At 38.6% G+C, this 18,562-nt stretch overlaps 3 protein-coding genes across 3 annotated transcripts; 1 reads left to right on the forward strand and 2 right to left on the reverse strand.

Annotated features, from left to right (window-relative positions):
- Positions 1-1,518: 1,518 nt before the first annotated feature.
- Positions 1,519-9,868, reverse strand: tbce (tubulin folding cofactor E). The gene is made up of 17 exons (XM_048172075.1): positions 9,726-9,868; positions 9,378-9,477; positions 7,715-7,799; positions 7,463-7,639; positions 7,309-7,394; positions 7,133-7,232; positions 6,666-6,768; positions 6,469-6,545; positions 6,298-6,390; positions 6,156-6,220; positions 5,245-5,309; positions 4,982-5,134; positions 4,478-4,631; positions 2,413-2,481; positions 2,277-2,336; positions 2,113-2,204; positions 1,519-2,039 (listed from the first exon to the last, which is right to left on the reverse strand). Exons 2-17 carry the CDS (start codon positions 9,475-9,477, stop codon positions 1,944-1,946), a joined length of 1,575 nt encoding a protein of 524 aa, XP_048028032.1. The 5' UTR covers positions 9,726-9,868; the 3' UTR covers positions 1,519-1,943.
- Positions 9,869-9,896: 28 nt separating this feature from the next.
- On the forward strand, positions 9,897-14,042 carry rbm34 (RNA binding motif protein 34). The gene is made up of 11 exons (XM_048172076.1): positions 9,897-10,093; positions 10,538-10,679; positions 10,751-10,860; positions 10,940-11,129; positions 11,206-11,265; positions 12,366-12,409; positions 12,540-12,623; positions 12,695-12,758; positions 12,924-12,966; positions 13,044-13,162; positions 13,628-14,042. Exons 1-11 carry the CDS (start codon positions 10,065-10,067, stop codon positions 13,976-13,978), a joined length of 1,236 nt encoding a protein of 411 aa, XP_048028033.1. The 5' UTR covers positions 9,897-10,064; the 3' UTR covers positions 13,979-14,042.
- Positions 14,043-14,203: 161 nt separating this feature from the next.
- On the reverse strand, positions 14,204-18,299 carry tomm20b (translocase of outer mitochondrial membrane 20b). The gene is made up of 5 exons (XM_048172077.1): positions 18,001-18,299; positions 16,256-16,302; positions 16,095-16,176; positions 15,884-16,026; positions 14,204-14,707 (listed from the first exon to the last, which is right to left on the reverse strand). Exons 1-5 carry the CDS (start codon positions 18,122-18,124, stop codon positions 14,663-14,665), a joined length of 441 nt encoding a protein of 146 aa, XP_048028034.1. The 5' UTR covers positions 18,125-18,299; the 3' UTR covers positions 14,204-14,662.
- Positions 18,300-18,562: the final 263 nt, after the last annotated feature.

Raw genomic sequence — 18,562 nt, forward strand, 5'->3', positions numbered from 1 at the left:
GGTTTGAGTCTGTGTGTGTCGTTCCTCCAGTCCAGCTCCTCACATCACAAATCATGAGTTTTACTACAGTAAAGATTCAGGCCTTTGAGCAAACTATTTCTGTGGATAAATAAACTTTAAAGTTTTTTAAAACTATAAAAGAAGGAATACATTGTGACTTAAAAATGGAAATTATTCTGAAGAATTCTTCTGACGGTTGTTTATTTTTGGCGAGTTCCTGAATGAAATGGAAGCTTGTTTCTGCTGCGGAATGAAAAACAAGCAGCAGATGTTTTTGGTCTCGTCCCACACAGAAACGACAGGAGTTTAACACACAACAGGCACATTTGGAAACGATTCATCATGCTGATGGTTTCATATGCTCAAACACACATTAAAATGTTACGGTAAAAATCTCCTCGAGTGTCGCTCAAAAATGACCTTTTTTTATTTCACTGAAATGAATGTACTATAGTTTAGTTTGATAATGTTTTTTATTTAATTTTTTTGCATTTTTAGAAAATTTTATGGTATTCAATTATATTTATGCGGTAATTACAATCCATTTATTCACTTTTTGAGTATAGACCTGAAAATGAAATTTCCAACATAAACTAATAAATCTTGAATCTTTGGATCACAGACTGAAGTTTGGTCTCTTTTAAAGACACTCGGCAGATTATTTCTGGTGAAAAAAAGTTTTAAAAAGTGAACAAAAAAGTTACAGAATTTTGCACAAACGCACAAAAAAAAAAGCACAAAAATACTATTTTCAATTTTTGTATGAAATATATAGTTTCCAAAACACATTTTACTCTAAAACTGCAAGAAAATGAAATGCATAAACCTTAAACGAGTTTATGCATTTCAAACTTGATATCTCAAAAAATGAGCTTTCAGTAAGATTTAGTTTAGCTGCAGTTCCAAACTCTTCCACTAGATGAAATTCGTCTTCCATTCATTTCCAATACAGTCATTTTTAATTGCAATGAGCACAATTGTGACTATTTTATTTAAAAAAAAAATAAATTTGAGAAAAAACTCGTAAAATTTCGAGAAAAGTCAAAAAATGTTGAGAATAAACTCGTTAAATTACGACAACAAATTCGTTAAATTATGAGAAATTGAGAAAAATTGTGTTAAATTTCGAGAAAAAAGTCATTAAATTTCGAGAAAAAAGTCGAGATAAAATGACTTTATTCTCAACATTTTATCTCGACTTTTTTCCTCGAAATTTAACAACTTTAATCTCAAGATGGTTTTAATTTTTTATTATTGCTTGGCCCTAATCCTCTTCCGTAACTGGCAGATATTGATATCTAAATGCATTTTATCAGAACTTCATCTTACTTTTTGTCCATATAAATATCAGCATCTGCACTAAATTTATGTATTTTTGCACAGTTTGAGTCGCTAAATAAAATTGTGCAGTTTTTTCCTCCATATTCTCACATTATCAGACTATATGAAACATAATGGATCAAATATGATACAAAACAAACATTCTTTTATGAGATTTTTTTAAATAAACAATTAATATTTTTGGAATGACGTGATTTTAATGACAATTAAGCACTTTTATTCAATTCACAGTTGCTTTCTGTAACATGGACATTTTTTTTTTAATTTAAATATTACATAAAAGTGACGTATATATCATGGTAATATGATCTACTGAATTTATTGTATTTAAAAAAAAAAAAATGACATTGGTGTGAATATAACTGTATTTCATCTGCTGAAGTGTGTCTGAAGCGCCCTCTGCTGGAGACTCACAGACACTGAAGCATCAGAGAGTTTGGCAATGCTTGTGTTTCCTGTCGCTCTATCATCGCAAACACAAATACAGAGATGATTTCTCCAGCTCTTCTCTTGATCCGGAGCGTCCCGCTGCTCAGCTCTTCTGGATCAGAGTGACGCTCAGTCTATACAGCTCCAAAGTCCCAGAATCCCCTGCGGGTCCATCAGGACCAGCGCACCAGAATCCTGTCTCCGTCCTCCACCGAGTAAAACTGCAGCGGCTTCAGATCGTTGTCGATCTCGATCTCTCTACCGGCCATCTGCAGGACACACGTCACAACAATAACTAATCGATATTTACAGACACATTGACAGAAACAGGAAGTGACTGACCTTGGCGCAGGTGTAGCTGAGCTTCAGCTCGACTCCGGGCAGTTTGAGCAGCCGGTGCAGAAGCCCCTTCACCTTCTGGACGATCATGGACTCTGAGAACAGCAGAGAAACCGTCAGACGCGCGTCACGCGAGCCGCCCGCGGCGCTTTAATGCGCACGCTTACCTGGCAGCTTCTTCTCTATGGGCTTCCTCCCAGAATCCTCTGGACAAACGAAGGTCACGGCTGAAAGGGAAGCAGAAACATTGATGCTCGTGTGATCGGAGACGGTCAGTATTGATCTGATGCTGCAGATTCATACTTAATAACTGATTCTTCAGAGCGAACGGCTTCTGTTCTCTCATCTCGCCCTCGTCTGGAGCGCCGTACTCTGAACAAACAAACAAACAAACAAACAAACAAACAAACTCATCACTGACAGCAAAATCACAGTGTTCAGAAGGTCATGAACAGCCAATAAGATCATATCTGATGATTAATATTCAATAGAGCGCAACAGTCGGTTCTGGAAGTAAAAACTCTATTTTCTCTGTGAGGGATTGATTTTAAACAATATCTTATAATCAGCCCACATTATTTCAACTTAGTCTCAAAATAATCAGAATGGACTATATGAGCGTTCTTTAGAGCTTCCGCATTAATATAATCCAGCTGGAAAACTTCCGGTGAGAGTCATGTGCTGGTGTGTTGAGCTTCAGTGTTTATAATCAGAATATAGTCACTTAAATATTCAGGCACAGCATTAATTTAGTTATTCAAGCGTAAGACGGCATAAAAAATAAATAAATAAAGACGTACCTCAGTGTTCCTCCTCGACTAAATTCAATTCGACCATCAGTTTTCACACTTTTATGTGCAAAAAGCTTCAAAAATTAAATATTGTGCACTTTAGTTAGATTAATTGAATAAAGTGTGCTGAAATCATTGATCTTGTGCTGCTCTGACTGACAGCTGCTGTGATTATAAAGAGAGAGCGGCGCTCGCTTTCTGTGTCATTCATTCACAAGAAAAGTTAGTTTTTCATGAGATTTTTTGAGTATTTCATACTTCACATTGACAAAATGTATTTTTAAACCTAGTTATTTTATAATGTTTAATATTTAGTCAAAAAACGATTAGAGGAAATGGCTGAAATATGCGCAAATAAATGCTACTTTGCCGCCACCTGCTGGTTAAAGTGGTAATTATTGTCTTTTTTATTTTTAAATAAGTGTTTTCTATCAAATATTGAATTTCCTACTTTTTTAAACGTTCGATTTTACAATGGGCACAATCTCAGAAGGATGAACAAGTAATGTTTGTGGTCATCACATTGCTGGAAAATAATGAGTGTGTGTGTCTAATTAAAGACACGGCGTTTTTAAACGCTCCCAATAGTTTCGTCTTTATCGCAATAAATAAAACTGGTTTATTAGGTAAATGTGATAACTGCATTAAAATATGAATACAACATTAAAAAGTCAATCATTGATGGTTTTGTGTCGATGTACAGCGACTACAGAATGAACAGATCACCGGAAACGCCCGAGCTGGCTTAACCACAACCAGGAAGTAACCGTGCATATAGTCTATTTGTGGTTAAAACTACATTACCCATGAGGCTGTACAGAAAGTTCCACCAATCAGAGCGTTGAAATGAGCAAAATGCACCACAAGTTCTCTTAAGCTCCACCCACTCCCATGAAGCACTGCAAATGACGTAATTGAGTCAGTCTCTATGCTCTAAAAAAACTTAAATATTTGTATATATATGCATATTTTGCAATAAACTAAAAATATATTTTTTATATAAATAATCAACATTTGTAAATGAGTAGATTTATATTTCTACATCAATTTTAAGTTGATTATGCTGTTTGCAATGCTTCATGGGATTGTAGCTCTTTCCCTCACTAAAGTCTTTTGCTTCACATCAGTTTGTAGTGTTGTGATTCTCCTGGAAGCTGATTGGTTTGTTTCATAACGCTTTAATATTTTAAATCCTTATAGTTAAATCCCACTGCTGAAAAAGGGGGCGGGGACTGTCGAACCAATAAGATTCCTCTGTGGGCGGAGCTTCCCAGCTTAATGAGAGTTTATATACTGATCATCACCCACTAAACCAGCGGTAACATCATTAACTGAAACTAAAATCACATGTTCCTGACATGAAATAAAATAAGTGTTAACTGGAAAAAAATATAAACAAAACTTATTTTATTTCAGCTTGTCGACAAAACAACATTTCTCATTTTCATTTAATTTAACTTGATGTACTAAAATAACTAAAATTTTCAAATGAAAATGAAAGCTGAAAATACAAAGAAAATAAATTAATGACATTAACAAGAACTATAATATAATATAATATAATAAGCAGGACTGACTGTGGATGAGCGCGAGGAAGCGTGGGTGCTCCGTCAGGAAGTCAGTGTTGGGGCGGCTCTTCTCCGGGTCGATGTGACCTCCAGCCTGAAGCCACGCCAATCCAAACCTCTTACAGTAATCAAGCTCCGCCCCCCTCCTCTCGTCCGGCTCCACCTGACCATGACATCACCTCATCAATACTGTACAGAACTCTCACTGATTCATCTTACTGTATCTCCATATAAAGATCAGAATCTGCAGAAAATGACATATTTTTGAGCCTCTGAATAAAACCATATTCTCATTATTTCAGACTATATGAGCCATAAAATCCTGATGCATGAAATATGATGCTCAACATAAACACACATGCAAACTTTCTTTTCTATTTCGTCTTAAGATTCAATAAACAAAAACAAAAAAGATTTCTCTGGTGTATTTCATGTGTCAGGGTGACGGTGATAATCCAAACCCGCTGCAGCGGTCGCAGCAGTAAAGGTCAGAGGTGAGCGTGTGGAGGTCACCTGTCTCCGGTCCAGCAGCTGCAGTCGGCTCAGGCGGGCGATCAGGATCTGTCGGGCCGTCTCCAGGTTCTTCTCTCTCTGCAGCAGCGGGTTCCTCCGGCAGGACAGATGAAGAAGAGAGCGCAGCTTCTCCAGCTCGTTCACCACACGCCACTGCACACACACACACACACACACACACACACACACACACACACACACACACACTAAAACACTTCTGCTTCTTGAAGTAAAATAAACATCAGCTGATCAGCTCATTTTACCTCTGAAATGTTGTTGTCGTCTAATAAGAGAGTCTTCAGCGCAGGAAACAGAGCCGTCTTCTCACCTTCACAGACATTAAAGGGTTAGTTCACCCAGAAATGAAAATAATGTCATTAATTACTCACCCTCATGTCGTTCCACACCCGTAAGACCTTCGTTCATCTTCAGAACACTAATTAAGATATTTTTGATGAAATCCGATGGCTCAGTGAGGCCTGAACAATGACATTTCCTCTCTCAAGATCCATTAATGTACTAAAAACATATTTAAATCAGTTCATGTGAGTACAGTGGTTCAATATTAATATTATAAAGCCACCAGAATATTTTTGGTGCGCCAAAAAAACAAAATAATGACTTATTTAGAGATGGCCGATTTCAAAACACTGATTCAGGAAGCTTCGGAGCGTTATGAATTTTTTGTGTCGAATCATGATTCAGATCGCGTGTCAAACCGCCAAACTGCTGAAATCACGTGACTTTGGCGCTCCGAATCATGATTCGACACACTGATTCATAACGCTCCGAAGCTTCCTGAAGCAGTGTTTTGAAATCGGCCATCACTAAATAAGTCGTTATTTTGTTTTTTTGGCGCTCCAAAAATATTCTCGTGGCTTTATAATATTAATATTGAACCACTGTACTCACATGAACTGATTTAAATATGTTTTTAGTACATTAATGGATCTTGAGAGAGGAAATGTGGCTATGCAGGCCTCACTGAGCCATCGGATTTCATCAAAAATATCTTAATTTGTGTTCTGAAGATGAATGAAGGTCTTACGGGTGTGGAACGGCATGAGGGTGAGTAATTAATGACATTATTTTCATTTTTGGATGAACTAACCCTTTAATGTTTTGGCATTATTCACACACACACACATTATTAATGTAACACTCGCTCTGGTACCTGCCGAAGCGTCACTGAACTGAACCTCAGATAAACCGCTGCCGGACAGATTCAGCTTCTCCAACCTGCAGATCCACACATGACAATCACATGTCTCATTCCACACATTCACAGGCCGGATGTTTTATCGTTCAGTTCTCACCAGGGTAAATGTGAGATTTCCAGCACCGTCTCCTGCAGGATCTGGTTATTGGACAGATCCAGCACTCTCAGAGTCTGCAGCACATGATCCGGTCTGATGAAGGAAGCATGATTCAGTTCTGTGACGGCAGGAGATTATATTTCTGCTCGTGTCGTGAACGTCACTCAGTACCTCAGTAACTCTGTGATGTCATTGTCAGCGAGATACAGTTCCTCTAACTGCTGCCACATGGGGGCGCAATGGAGAACCTGCCAGGGTCAGAGGTCAGAGGTCATCCACATTTACATGTTAAGCGTGATGTAATAACAAGCACAAATCAAAACAAGCATGCATATGAATCAGATCACACACACACACACACACCTTACCTGAGTCCAGGTGAGCGCGCAGCTGTTGAGTGACAGCACCCTCAGACGGGAGAAGGCGGGGCTTAAGTGACAGGGGTCACTGGAGATACTCAATCTATTGTGACTACAGGAAAATTTAAGAGCTTGTGTTACTGAAACCAGAACATTTCATGAGGTTTAACCAAAAACTAAATCAAAAATACCTATTCTTCATTTTTTTAATGGAATATTGCCGTGTTTATTTTAAATGATTATCATTATTGTGTTTCTTAATTCATGTTCCTGGTAATCTTGAATCAGAATCTCTTCTCTGATGACGAGGGCGGGGCAACCTGTCACTCACATGAGATCCACCAATGGCAAACCACAACCATCCAATCAAAATCAAGCCCCGCCCTACATTTGTTCTTGTTTGCGAAGCGTTTGACTCGGATATACGACACACAGCGAGCGTTCGATGACCGTAAGCTCTTCTGGAGGTCCGTCACCTGAGCTGCAGCTCCTGCAGAGACTCCAGCTGCTCTGTGACGGCCGCCACAATCTCCCATGAGCTCAGCAGGTTTCCAGAGAGATCCAGAGACTGAACGACTGGCGGACGCTGTTAAGGAAGCTTCATGTGCTTGTCTGAGCGTATCATGATCTGCGTGTTCTCAGAGAAGGATACACGGCGTGGTGTTTCTGATCTCATTCTGCGGGCCGGGACCGGACACCTCACACCTCCTCAGACCCACTTCCGTCAGCTTCTCCACCCTGAGACACAAACAACACCTCAGTCCCGAGTAACAGTAATGACACACTCCACAGGTGAGCGTCCTCACTTCTGTTTGAGCTTGACGTCATCAAAGCCGACCATCATGACGGTTCTGCTGGAGATCTTCAGCTCGTCTCCCGCCGGCTCCTCCGGCTCCTCCTCGTAGCGCCGCTTCAGGGCCGTCACGTACTCCACGCCGAAGCTGGCCTTCTTGGGCCGCACGAACGAGCCGCCCGTCGGGTGTCTGGAGACAAGCACACACACGCGTCAGCTGATCTGACCGTCACCTGCAGTAAACCGCTGATGTTCCCATGAGCACCTGCAGCTGAAGTAGCGCACTCCTTCATGGCTCCCATCATGCTTTCCTCTGTCCGGATGATCCCACTCCACTCCCAACCACACGCCTGCAGGAACATCATCACACACACCGACTCTGAGTCACAGCTGAGACACAAACAGATGAAGTTATGACTAAAAGTCACATATATAGTCAAGATTAGGACAAAAAGTTGAAATTGTGACATAAATATTACATACGTCAAAATAATTATAGGATAAAAAGTCAAAATTATGACTTTAAAAGTCATAACCTTGACATGAAAAGTTGAAATTATGACATATACAGTCCAAATTGACACACTAAATCTCTGAGTCACAATTATGATAAAAAGTAGAAATTATGACATAAAATAAATATTATAATGTATTATAAGTATATTATAAATATATAAAAAGTCTAAATTATCACACTATATGATAATTATGATAAAAATTTGAAAGTGTAGCAAAAAGATTTTTAAAATTATGAATTAAAGAGTCATAGCTAAGACAAAAAGTTGAAATTCTGACATAAAGTCAAATATTAGATAAAAACTCGAAAATTATGACATGCTATATGATAATTATAGGATAAATAGTCAAAATGATGACAAAAATTGACAAGTCATAGTTATAATAGAAGTAGTCAAAATTATGACTTCTAAAGTAATAACTAGGACAAAAAAAAGTTGAAGTTATGACATAAAATTCAAATTGACATACCAAGTCATTATATAAAAATCTAAATTATGACAAAAAGTTTAAATTATGACATAAAAAGTCAAACTTTACATACTAAGTCACTGAAATAGTCACAATTATGATAAAAAGTTGAATTTGACACATTTTTATAGCACTAAAAAGTCAACATTATGACTTTAAAAGTACATAAGTACATAAAAAGTAGAAATTATGGCAAATATCATTATCATTTATTTTGAATATATTAAAAATATTACACAAAAAGTCAAAATTATGATGTGTTTTATGATAATTATATGATTAAAAAGTCAAACATATGGCAACAAGGTTTTTAAAATTATGAATTAAAAAGTCATAAAGATGACAAACAGCTGAAATTATGACATAAAAGTCAAGATTATGACATGCTATATGATAATTATAGGATAAAGCTAAAATTATGACAAAAGGCAATAATTATGACTTAAAAATTCAAAATCATGACACTAATTCTAAATAACTTTAAAAGTCATAGCTAAGACAAAAAGTTGAAATTCTAACATAAAAAGTCAAATATTAGATAAAAACTCAAAAATTATGACATGCTATATGATAATTATAGGATAGTCTGTCAAAATTGACATAAATCATAGTTATAATAGAAGCAGTCAAAATTATGACTTCTGAAGTAATAACTATGACAAGAAATTCAAATTGACATACCAAGACATTATATAAAAAGTCAAAATTATGACAAAAAGTTGAAATGATGACATAAAAGTAAAAATGGACATGAGTCATAAGATGAAATCGTGACCAAAAATCATAAATATGAATAAAAAATAATAATGATGACATAGTAACATGCGAAACACACTTTATATGTCATCATTTCGACTTTTCATAATAATGCTGATTTATTTAAGTTAGTTGTTATGTGGATGAAGAGGAAAACATCATCATCATCATCATCATCACGTGACCTGCGGTGGGCGGAACCGGCCCCACATAACGGACAGTCCCTCTGTGTCCGTCACAGCTCACGCGCCTGCCCACTGCCTCTTCCTCCTCCATCGTCATCATCTACAGATCAAACACACACACACACACACACACACACACACACACACACACACACACACACACAACATGACTTCACTAACAGAGCCTAAATAATCCCTCAGTAAAGATCATGAGTGACGTCAGCGATCACAGATGTGTGTGTTCGATCATTATAAATCATTCCCGATCAGCAGAGACGAGAAGAACAACGAATAACACGCGGAAAAACTGAATAATAACAGAATGAAAATCTTCTGCATCATTCTCACCTGCACAACCGGCGACCGGAGGTGACGTCACGCGGTCCCGCGCCTAATGCTGCGCCGAGGAGAAACACCGTCACAGTTCCTTCACGAGTTTCAGTCAAACATATACAGTTATTATATATAAATATACTCTTGGTTATTTCATTATGGAGAACGGCGCGCGTGATGTGTTTCTCGAGGTGAGACGGACAGGAACTGATGATCCGGGTCTGTGTTTCCGGCGGACCGAGAAACTCTGCGCACGCGCGTGTGAGCGAAACGAGCGTGTGTTTGTGTGAAAAACATTAATCAGAAATATCAGAAACATCAGGATTTACACACACACGAGCTCAGAGTGACAGCATGAAGAAGAAGAAGCAGCTCGTGAACAGGTTTGATGCTCGAATGAAGTGTTTAATCTGTAATATGTTGTAAAATCAGAATTGTAAAAGAATTATCGAGCTATGGAGAGTCACAAAATTATGACATACTGACTGATAACTGACATAAAAAATCAAAATTATGACCAAAAGTTGAAAAGACAAAAACGTTTCGACTTTTTGTCAAAAATTCGACATTTTAATCTCACAATTATGTCTTAGTATGTTATAATTGACTCTTATGTCGTAATTTCGACTTTTATTTCATAATTATGATTTACCAAAGCATGATTTGTTCTTATGAGGTGAAATGGGTTGATGTTTTCAGGTAGAATCAAAGTTAATTTTACCCACATTTACCTTTACAAACATACAGACAGTAATGCATTGGTTTACCCAATAATTCACATGTTTATTTGCTCTTGAATCATTGAATCATGATGATTGTTGTTTCAGAGCCGCTGGAGATGCAGGAGATTACACGGTCGGTCAGGTGTCCGGCAGCCTGTTCCCAGAACAGCACAAACCTGGAGCTTTATCGGCTTTATTCTCCTCCACTTCCTCAGAAAACACTCTAGTCTTCGTTCCTGCGCCCAAAGTAAGTTCATCAGACGATCACAGAGTGGAAATGAAAGCGTTCTGCTCGTAATGCTGCTCTTCTCTCATCAGACGGAGCCTAAACCCACTGCAGCGTCTGATGTCAAGAGTCCCGGTCAGATCCACAAACCGATCCAGACTCCGAAGACTCTCTCGGCGGCGGAGAAGAAGCTCCAGGACCGGTCAGTGATCTGCACTCACACACACGACACAAACTGATCCATCAGCAGCTGTAATGATGGAGAATCGTGTGGTTCGCAGAGAGAGCGCGCTGCAGAACGCAGACGATGAAGGACGAACGAGTGCGAAGAAAGTCAAGCGCAAGCGTCCGGATGAGGAGGAAGAGGAGCGACCCGGCAAACGCAGAAAGAACAAGAACAACGCAGAGGAGCGAATCAAGCTGAAGCGGACGGTGTTTGTGGGGAATCTGCCGGCCAGCTGCACGAAGAAGGTGCTTCAGTCGGTCTGTGGATCGATCGTCTCCTCCTGACCCTCACTGACCGCTCTCTCTCTCTCTTGTGTTGCAGGATATCCTGTCCCTGTTCAAGCAGGCTGGAGCCATCGAGTCGGTCCGCTTCCGTTCAGTGGTGCGTGATCACAAACTCTGTCACGTCGAGTGATCGACCGATAATTTGTGTGTTTGTGCCCGATATTTTATTTATTTTACAACACTGAACTGGACAAACATTTTATTTATAACAATCACTTCCTGTATGCTTAGAAAACAAAACAAACCTTATTAAAAAGCAGCAACACTAATGTCAACAATAAGCAAAAGAAATGTAGAATGTCTAATAAATTAAAGACAGGAGTCATATCAACTTTTTTAAACTACAGTTTTAGTAGATTTATAAGCTGTTTAATAGGCTAAAGAGTGAATATATAATGTTAAATAACTAAATAATATTGGAATATAATTAAAAAAAAAACATTTTATTGAATTTCTCAACTGGTATGTAATATCAGAATAATTAATAACCTTTTTGTCGTTCTAGATGATGAAATATCTGCTGACAAAGCGCTGTTTATCTGTGCATTTACACAGAAATATACTCAAACTGTGAGATGATTAATAATTCATTTCCTTAGAGTTGTTTACTTGGATGTTTATTAGCAAATTAATGGTTATATAGTAAATGTTTATATAATTACGGTGTAATCTTGTGTGAGTGAAGTGAAGAGCAAATACAGTCGACTTCACGAGACTAATGATGAACAGACGACAGAGAGAGAATTAAACTTATCATTTAATTCATGCAAAGTTACATCTTGATGGATTATCGTCACTCCGTGAGCTTGTCTGTATTTCTTAGAGACATAAACTCCATTTATGTAACACATCTAATTTAATAAAGTTTATTAATTACAGAAAAGCATGTAAGTGTACTTCACCTGTGCACGCCGTTGTCTCGTCTCCCCTCGATCCTGCGCGCAATTCTCAAAACACCCACAAGATGGCGGCGTTTATCGGTATATCCGATTATGGTAAAATGCTTAAATATCGGTAAATCGGCCGATCTCTAGTCATGTTTATAGGATTAGTTCACTTTCAAATAAACTTTCCTGATAATTCACTCTCCTCCATGTCATCCAAGATGTTCATGTCTTTCTTTCTTCAGTTGAAAAGAATTGAAGGTTTTTGAGGAAAACATTCCAGTGAACTAATCCTTCAACACGTGTCTTACAGGTTCGTGAAGACCCGACCATGTCCCGCAAAATGGCGGCCATCCAGTGAGTTCCAGCGATTCTTACTAAAATAACACATTTTCCAGATTTTTTTAATCATCTGAAACGTGCTGCGACTGTAACAGCGCGACTTATTTTCTGGAAAGTACGGTACTGATCTTGTCTTCATTTCTAGGAGGAAAGTTCATCCGAAAAAGCAGAATATTAACGCTTACATTGTGTTCAGAGAGGAAGAGGCGGCGGCTGGAGCCCTGAAATGGTACGAGATCTTTTGCGGATTATCACTGTTTATAAAGCAAATATTAAAGACATGCATTTGAACTTTTGCAGGAATGGTCAGGAGATTGAGGCGGGTTTCCATATCCGAGTGGACCGAGTCTCTCAGCGCTCCGGAGTGAGTGTCTCGATATAATCCATAATATACCGAAACATTTGATGATGTTTTTGGGCTCAACCTGAACGTTTGCAGAGCGTTTTCATGCTCAGACAGCAACATTACACACTAAAGACAGATGAACATGGGAACAAATCCAATAATCAATCTTATTTTCTCCCACAGCATGATCATAAAAGGTCCATATTTGTGGGGAATTTACCGTATGGTGAGTAACCGTGTTCTGAGATCTCTACAGCTCGGTATCATGTGACTCCACAGTTCCTCAGTTTGTTCTTGTGACAGATATATCGGAGCTTCCGGTGCGAGAACACTTCCTGGAGTGCGGGAACGTGGAGGCCGTGCGTTTGGTGCGAGACAGAGAGTCTGGGATGGGGAAGGGCTTCGGATACGTCCTGTTTGAGGTGAAAGCCCTTTTTAACACTATAATTGTTCTGTATGGTCTGATCTGTAGTTTAGACTGATTTATCAAGTAAAAATCTTTTAGTATAATTGTACAAACTTCAGCTCCTGTCTTTGCAATCTTGTTTTTTATCAAGTAAACGTAAGAATAACTTTGATATTGTTAGTAATATTTCATCTGGACTGAAGCAGGTTTACTTGATTATCCAGAAAAATCAATATGATCATCAGGTTCATCTCTGTTTTAAAACTAAGCATCTAAATATCATCTTACTGATATATATTATTTATATGCATGTAATCAGAACTTGATCTTAATTTCTGTTCATATTTTTGCTCAGTTTGAGTCTCTGAATAATACTAAGCTGTTTTTTCCTCCATATTCTCACTATATGACCCATAAACACCTCGTGTATTGAATATAATACATAACATATGCAAACTATTATTGTGTTGTTCTGTGTCAGAGTCCAGATTCAGTGATGTTGGCGTTGAAACTCGACGGCTCCACGTTACTGGAGCGAAAGATCAGGGTGAAGCGCTCTGTGAAGAAGGAAAAAGTGAAGAAATCACATCAAGGTCGTCAGTCAGAAGGAAAAGAGCGATGGAGAGGAGGAGGAGGAGGAGGAGGATTCAAAGGTCCAAAGCAGGAGTTCAGAAACAAGCCGGGAAGAACTCACTCCACGATGAATCCTGGCAGGAAACCAACACAAGCTTCATCGTTCAAGGGAGAGACGGCAGATCCTGCTGCCAAGAGAGGGAAAGGACTGAAAAAGAAGTTTAAGCACAAGAAAAAGAAACCTGCTGTTCACATTTAATGCCTGAGCTTTTATTTAAATGTTTAGTGCTTTTGTGTCACTAATAAAGACATGATTAAACAAACTGATGTTTCCGTCTCTTTATAACAACCCAGATGATTTTAAAACCATTTAACGCACGTATTGTCATGCCCGTGTCATTCTGTGTGTTTGAGAGCGAGACGAACTTTCAGATTCTTTAAATTGCAATTTAGTGCATAAAAATTAATAATGAAGGCACACGAATGACTGATTCAACTGTTTTTATTTGGAGTTTAAAAAAAGAGGAAACTCTTCCCTAGTTGAAACAGAGCACCATTAAACGTGCTTCATATCCCACAATGCCACAGCAGGCAGCCTTCGACAATAACTTAAATACATGAACACAGATAAACGACAGCAGCTGCTTCAACATTCACCAATGACAGACAGAAGACACTGTAAACATCCGGTCTATGAGCACATTTACTGGTTGCATGATATATTTATTTATTTTTTGAACAAAAACTGCAATCGTTTGTTAGTAAAAAAAGACGAAATAATGGATGTTTACAGGTCATGCTCATCACTGAAACACTCATTTCAGACTCAAAATTTAGAGAGCACACATTTCATCTCAAACGCTTCTTCAAATCCGTATCTGTGCGTTCAGTGGATGGAAATGGGCAGACAGGAAGTGATGTCATGGAGCCACTGGAGTTCCTGCTACTCGATGTCGTCGTCACTGACGCTCTGAGCGCTGACGATACGCTGCACGAGAGAGAGGCGGAAAACATGACATTTGCATAAAATAATTAACATTCGGGTCATTGGCGAATACGATTTTAAAAGTGTAAAAAAAACTATTTTAAAGTTTTATTAAGTGTTAATGAGATTATGTGGTTTTTATAATCAATTAACACTGCTTTTGTCATGTTTTACAAGATTTGTCACTAAAAAAGTCATTCGGTTTAACCAAAATGTCGGTTTTACCGAATGACAGTATTTTCAATCAATGCTAACAGGCTGATATCTAGCAAAAGGACAATCAAACATTTTATATTTAGTTCAAGTTTTTAAAATATTACATCATTTTCCATGTTTTATAGCAGTTGCACCGAATGACCTGATGTTTCAGGACATGCGTATGAACAAGTGAAAACATGAATTTATCAAATAGTTAAGAGAGAGTTAGTTACTTTGCTTCATGACCATGTGGTACTTTGCAGGTGTCTGAATGATGTCACATCCTGTCACATGATATTGACCACATGACTTGGTCCAAAATGGTCCCTTTATATCGGTTACTCCGAATGACATCAATGAAATTCATTTTTCCGGACATTCTTTCTCATAACAAAGCAACGACTTCTACACATAATTTTAATATCATTTTGCACTATGTTGATATATGATGTTATAAAATCATGCCAGAATAAAAAATATATACATTTATTACATTTTAGGATATTTTAATCACAAATGAAATGGCTGTATTGGCCTTTGGACGGTTAAACCGAATGACATTTTGACACTTCAAAATCTTTTATATGAAGCAAAATGTAATTTAAACCTTTTGAATTCAATAAAAGAGATCTAGTTGAATTTCCTTACATACTTTGGATGTCATATCTTTGTTTTTTATTATTATTATTAAGGCCTTTGGACAAAAAAAAAAAATCACATCATTGACCCTCATATTCATCACATTATTATGAAAGCTTGGTTTAATAAATTTAAATAATAAAGTAGCTTTTTCCTCTCACAATTCTCACTTTTTAAAGTTACAGACAGATATAATTGTGAGATATAAAATGATAAATTCTGAGAAAAAGCCAGAATTGTAAGATAAAACGTCACAATTGCTTTTCCTCTCTTATGTAATACATGCGCACACTGCAGATTCTGACTGTAGTTCGGTCGGTCAGTCGGTCAGTGGCGTCTCACCTGGCTGATGGTGGGCAGTTTGGTCAGCAGCATCTGGAAGACCGGAGGAGGAAGCGTCTGCTGCAGAACCTGCAGGAGCTGCTGTGGCTGACCGCACACGGCGATCGCATTCGTCAGGTGATCCACGCCCTTCTCATAGTCACCTGAGAGAGAGAGGCATGATGGGTAACAGCTCTGAGGAACAGACAGAGCGACAGGAGCGAGATCTCACCCTGAGCCAGCAGCTCTTCTCCCAGCTGGATCTCCTCCAGGAAGAACTTCTGAACGGCTTCAGCGTCTTTCAGGTCTGGTAACTACACACAGAAATAACTCTTCATCTCTCCATCAGAATCACTATAGTGATGAAGAACAACATGAATGTGTGGAAAATACCCTTGATAATCCTGCTTTCTCCTGAGCTGCCTTCTGCTTCTTCCTTCCTGAAACAACATCACAATCAACTCCCATCAGAATGATTGAATGACAGAACGATAGATAGAACTATACAGGTGCTGGTCATATAATTAGAATATCATCAAAAAGTTGCTTTATTTCACTAATTCCATTCAAAAAGTGAAACTTGTATATTATATTCATTCATTACACACAGACTGATATATTTCAAATGTTTATTTCTTTTAATTTTGATGATTATAACTGACAACTAAGGAAAATCCCAAATTCAGTATCTCAGAAAATTAGAATACTGTGAAAAGGTTCAATATTGAAGACACCTGGTGCCACACGCTAATCAGCTAATTAACTCAAAACACCTGCAAAGGCCTTTAAATGGTCTCTCAGTCTAGTTCTGTAGGCTACACAATCATGGGGAAGACTGCTGACTTGACAGTTGTCCAAAAGACGCCCATTGACACCTTGCACAAGGAGGGCAAGACACAAAAGGTCATTGCAAAAGAGGCTGGCTGTTCACAGAGCTCTGTGTCCAAGCACATTAATAGAGAAGCGAAGGGAAGGAAAAGATGTGGTAGAAAAAAAGTGTACAAGCAATAGGGATAACCGCACCCTGGAGAGGATTGTGAAACAAAACCGATTAAAAAATGTGGGGGAGATTCACAAAGAGTGGACTGCAGCTGGAGTCAGAGCTTCAAGAACCACTACGCACAGACGTATGCAAGACATGGGTTTCAGCTGTCGCATTCCTTGTGTCAAGCCACTCTTGAACAACAGACAGCGTCAGAAGCGTCCAAAGACAAAAAGGACTGGACTGCTGCTGAGTGGTCCAAAGTTATGTTCTCTGATGAAAGTAAATTTTGCATTTCCTTTGGAAATCAGGGTCCCAGAGTCTGGAGGAAGAGAGGAGAGGCACACGTTCCACGTTGCTTGAGGTCCAGTGTAAAGTTTCCACAGTCAGTGATGGTTTGGGGTGCCATGTCATCTGCTGGTGTTGGTCCACTGTGTTTTCTGAGGTCCAAGGTCAACGCAGCCATATACCAGGAAGTTTTAGAGCACTTCATGCTTCCTGCTGCTGACCAACTTTATGGAGATGCAGATTTCATTTTCCAACAGGACTTGAAACCTGCACACAGTGCCAAAGCTACCAGTACCTGGTTTAAGGACCATGGTATCCCTGTTCTTAATTGGCCAGCAAACTCGCCTGACCTTAACCCCATAGAAAATCTATGGGGTATTGTGAAGAGGAAGATGCGATATGCCAGACCCAACAATGCAGAAGAGCTGAAGGCCACTATCAGAGCAACCTGGGCTCTCATAACACCTGAGCAGTGCCACAGACTGATCGACTCCATGCCACGCCGCATTGCTGCAGTAATTCAGGCAAAAGGAGCCCCAACTAAGTATTGAGTGCTGTACATGCTCATACTTTTCATGTTCATACTTTTCAGTTGGCCAAGATTTCTAAAAATCCTTTCTTTGTATTGGTCTTAAGTAATATTCTAATTTTCTGAGATACTGAATTTGGGATTTTCCTTAGTTGTCAGTTATAATCATCAAAATTAAAAGAAATAAACATTTGAAATATATCAGTCTGTGTGTAATGAATGAATATAATATACAAGTTTCACTTTTTGAATGGAATTAGTGAAATAAATCAACTTTTTGATGATATTCTAATTATATGACCAGCACCTATAGATAGATAGATAGATAGATGCTCTCACGTTCTCGCAGTTTGTTCTTGTAGTTCGGGTCGCTCCGTCTCTTTCTGTCGAAGTAAATGCAGTAACCGACGAACAGCGCCGCGCCCAAACCCGCCGCGATCCTGCTGCTGCTGCCGCCCATCATGACGAGATCAGACCACACGACACGAGATCAAACCAGAGAAATTATGATAATAATAATAACAGAGATCAGACTGACTGCATGACCCTCACAGAGCCACACGAGAAAAGACCCCGATGACGTCAAAGCCCGTGACAGAGGAGCTGCCGCTGACTTCCGCCTGATCAGAAATGACACTCGGGCACACTTTAATCAATCGCATTATGGCGATAATACCATAAAACAAGGTAAGAGCATCTTATGTTTCTGTAGAAAATGAAGTTATTTTAAATTCAGCCTTTAGAATTACGCTCTCGTTTTTAACAGCAGATGGCAGTAAAGATCCACTGCAGAATAATATCGACACAAACTCAAAGTTTTGTTTATTTATTTATTTATTTATTTGCTAGTTGTTCCAAGTTTTGTGGTATATATAGAGAGAGAGAGAAACAGTGAAATATT

The sequence above is a fragment of the Megalobrama amblycephala genome, linkage group LG21 (assembly GCF_018812025.1).
Source record: "Megalobrama amblycephala isolate DHTTF-2021 linkage group LG21, ASM1881202v1, whole genome shotgun sequence".
Taxonomy (NCBI): Eukaryota; Metazoa; Chordata; class Actinopteri; order Cypriniformes; family Xenocyprididae; genus Megalobrama; species Megalobrama amblycephala.

Coding starts and splice junctions, on each gene's coding strand:
- tomm20b (XM_048172077.1), bottom strand. CDS start 18,124: ATGATGGGCGGCAGCAGCAGCAGGATCGCGGCGGGTTTGGGCGCGGCG. Junction 16,303..18,000: donor CAAGAACAAACTGCGAGAAC/GTGAGAGCATCT, acceptor ATGTTGTTTCAG/GAAGGAAGAAGCAGAAGGCA. Junction 14,708..15,883: donor AACTGCCCACCATCAGCCAG/GTGAGACGCCAC, acceptor TCTCTCGTGCAG/CGTATCGTCAGCGCTCAGAG.
- tbce (XM_048172075.1), bottom strand. CDS start 9,477: ATGATGACGATGGAGGAGGAAGAGGCAGTGGGCAGGCGCGTGAGCTGT. Junction 7,233..7,308: donor GATCAGAAACACCACGCCGT/GTATCCTTCTCT, acceptor AGCGTCCGCCAG/TCGTTCAGTCTCTGGATCTC. Junction 4,632..4,981: donor AGCTGCTGGACCGGAGACAG/GTGACCTCCACA, acceptor TGTCATGGTCAG/GTGGAGCCGGACGAGAGGAG.
- rbm34 (XM_048172076.1), top strand. CDS start 10,065: ATGAAGAAGAAGAAGCAGCTCGTGAACAG. Junction 12,759..12,923: donor GAGTCTCTCAGCGCTCCGGA/GTGAGTGTCTCG, acceptor TTTCTCCCACAG/CATGATCATAAAAGGTCCAT. Junction 13,163..13,627: donor TCGGATACGTCCTGTTTGAG/GTGAAAGCCCTT, acceptor GTTCTGTGTCAG/AGTCCAGATTCAGTGATGTT.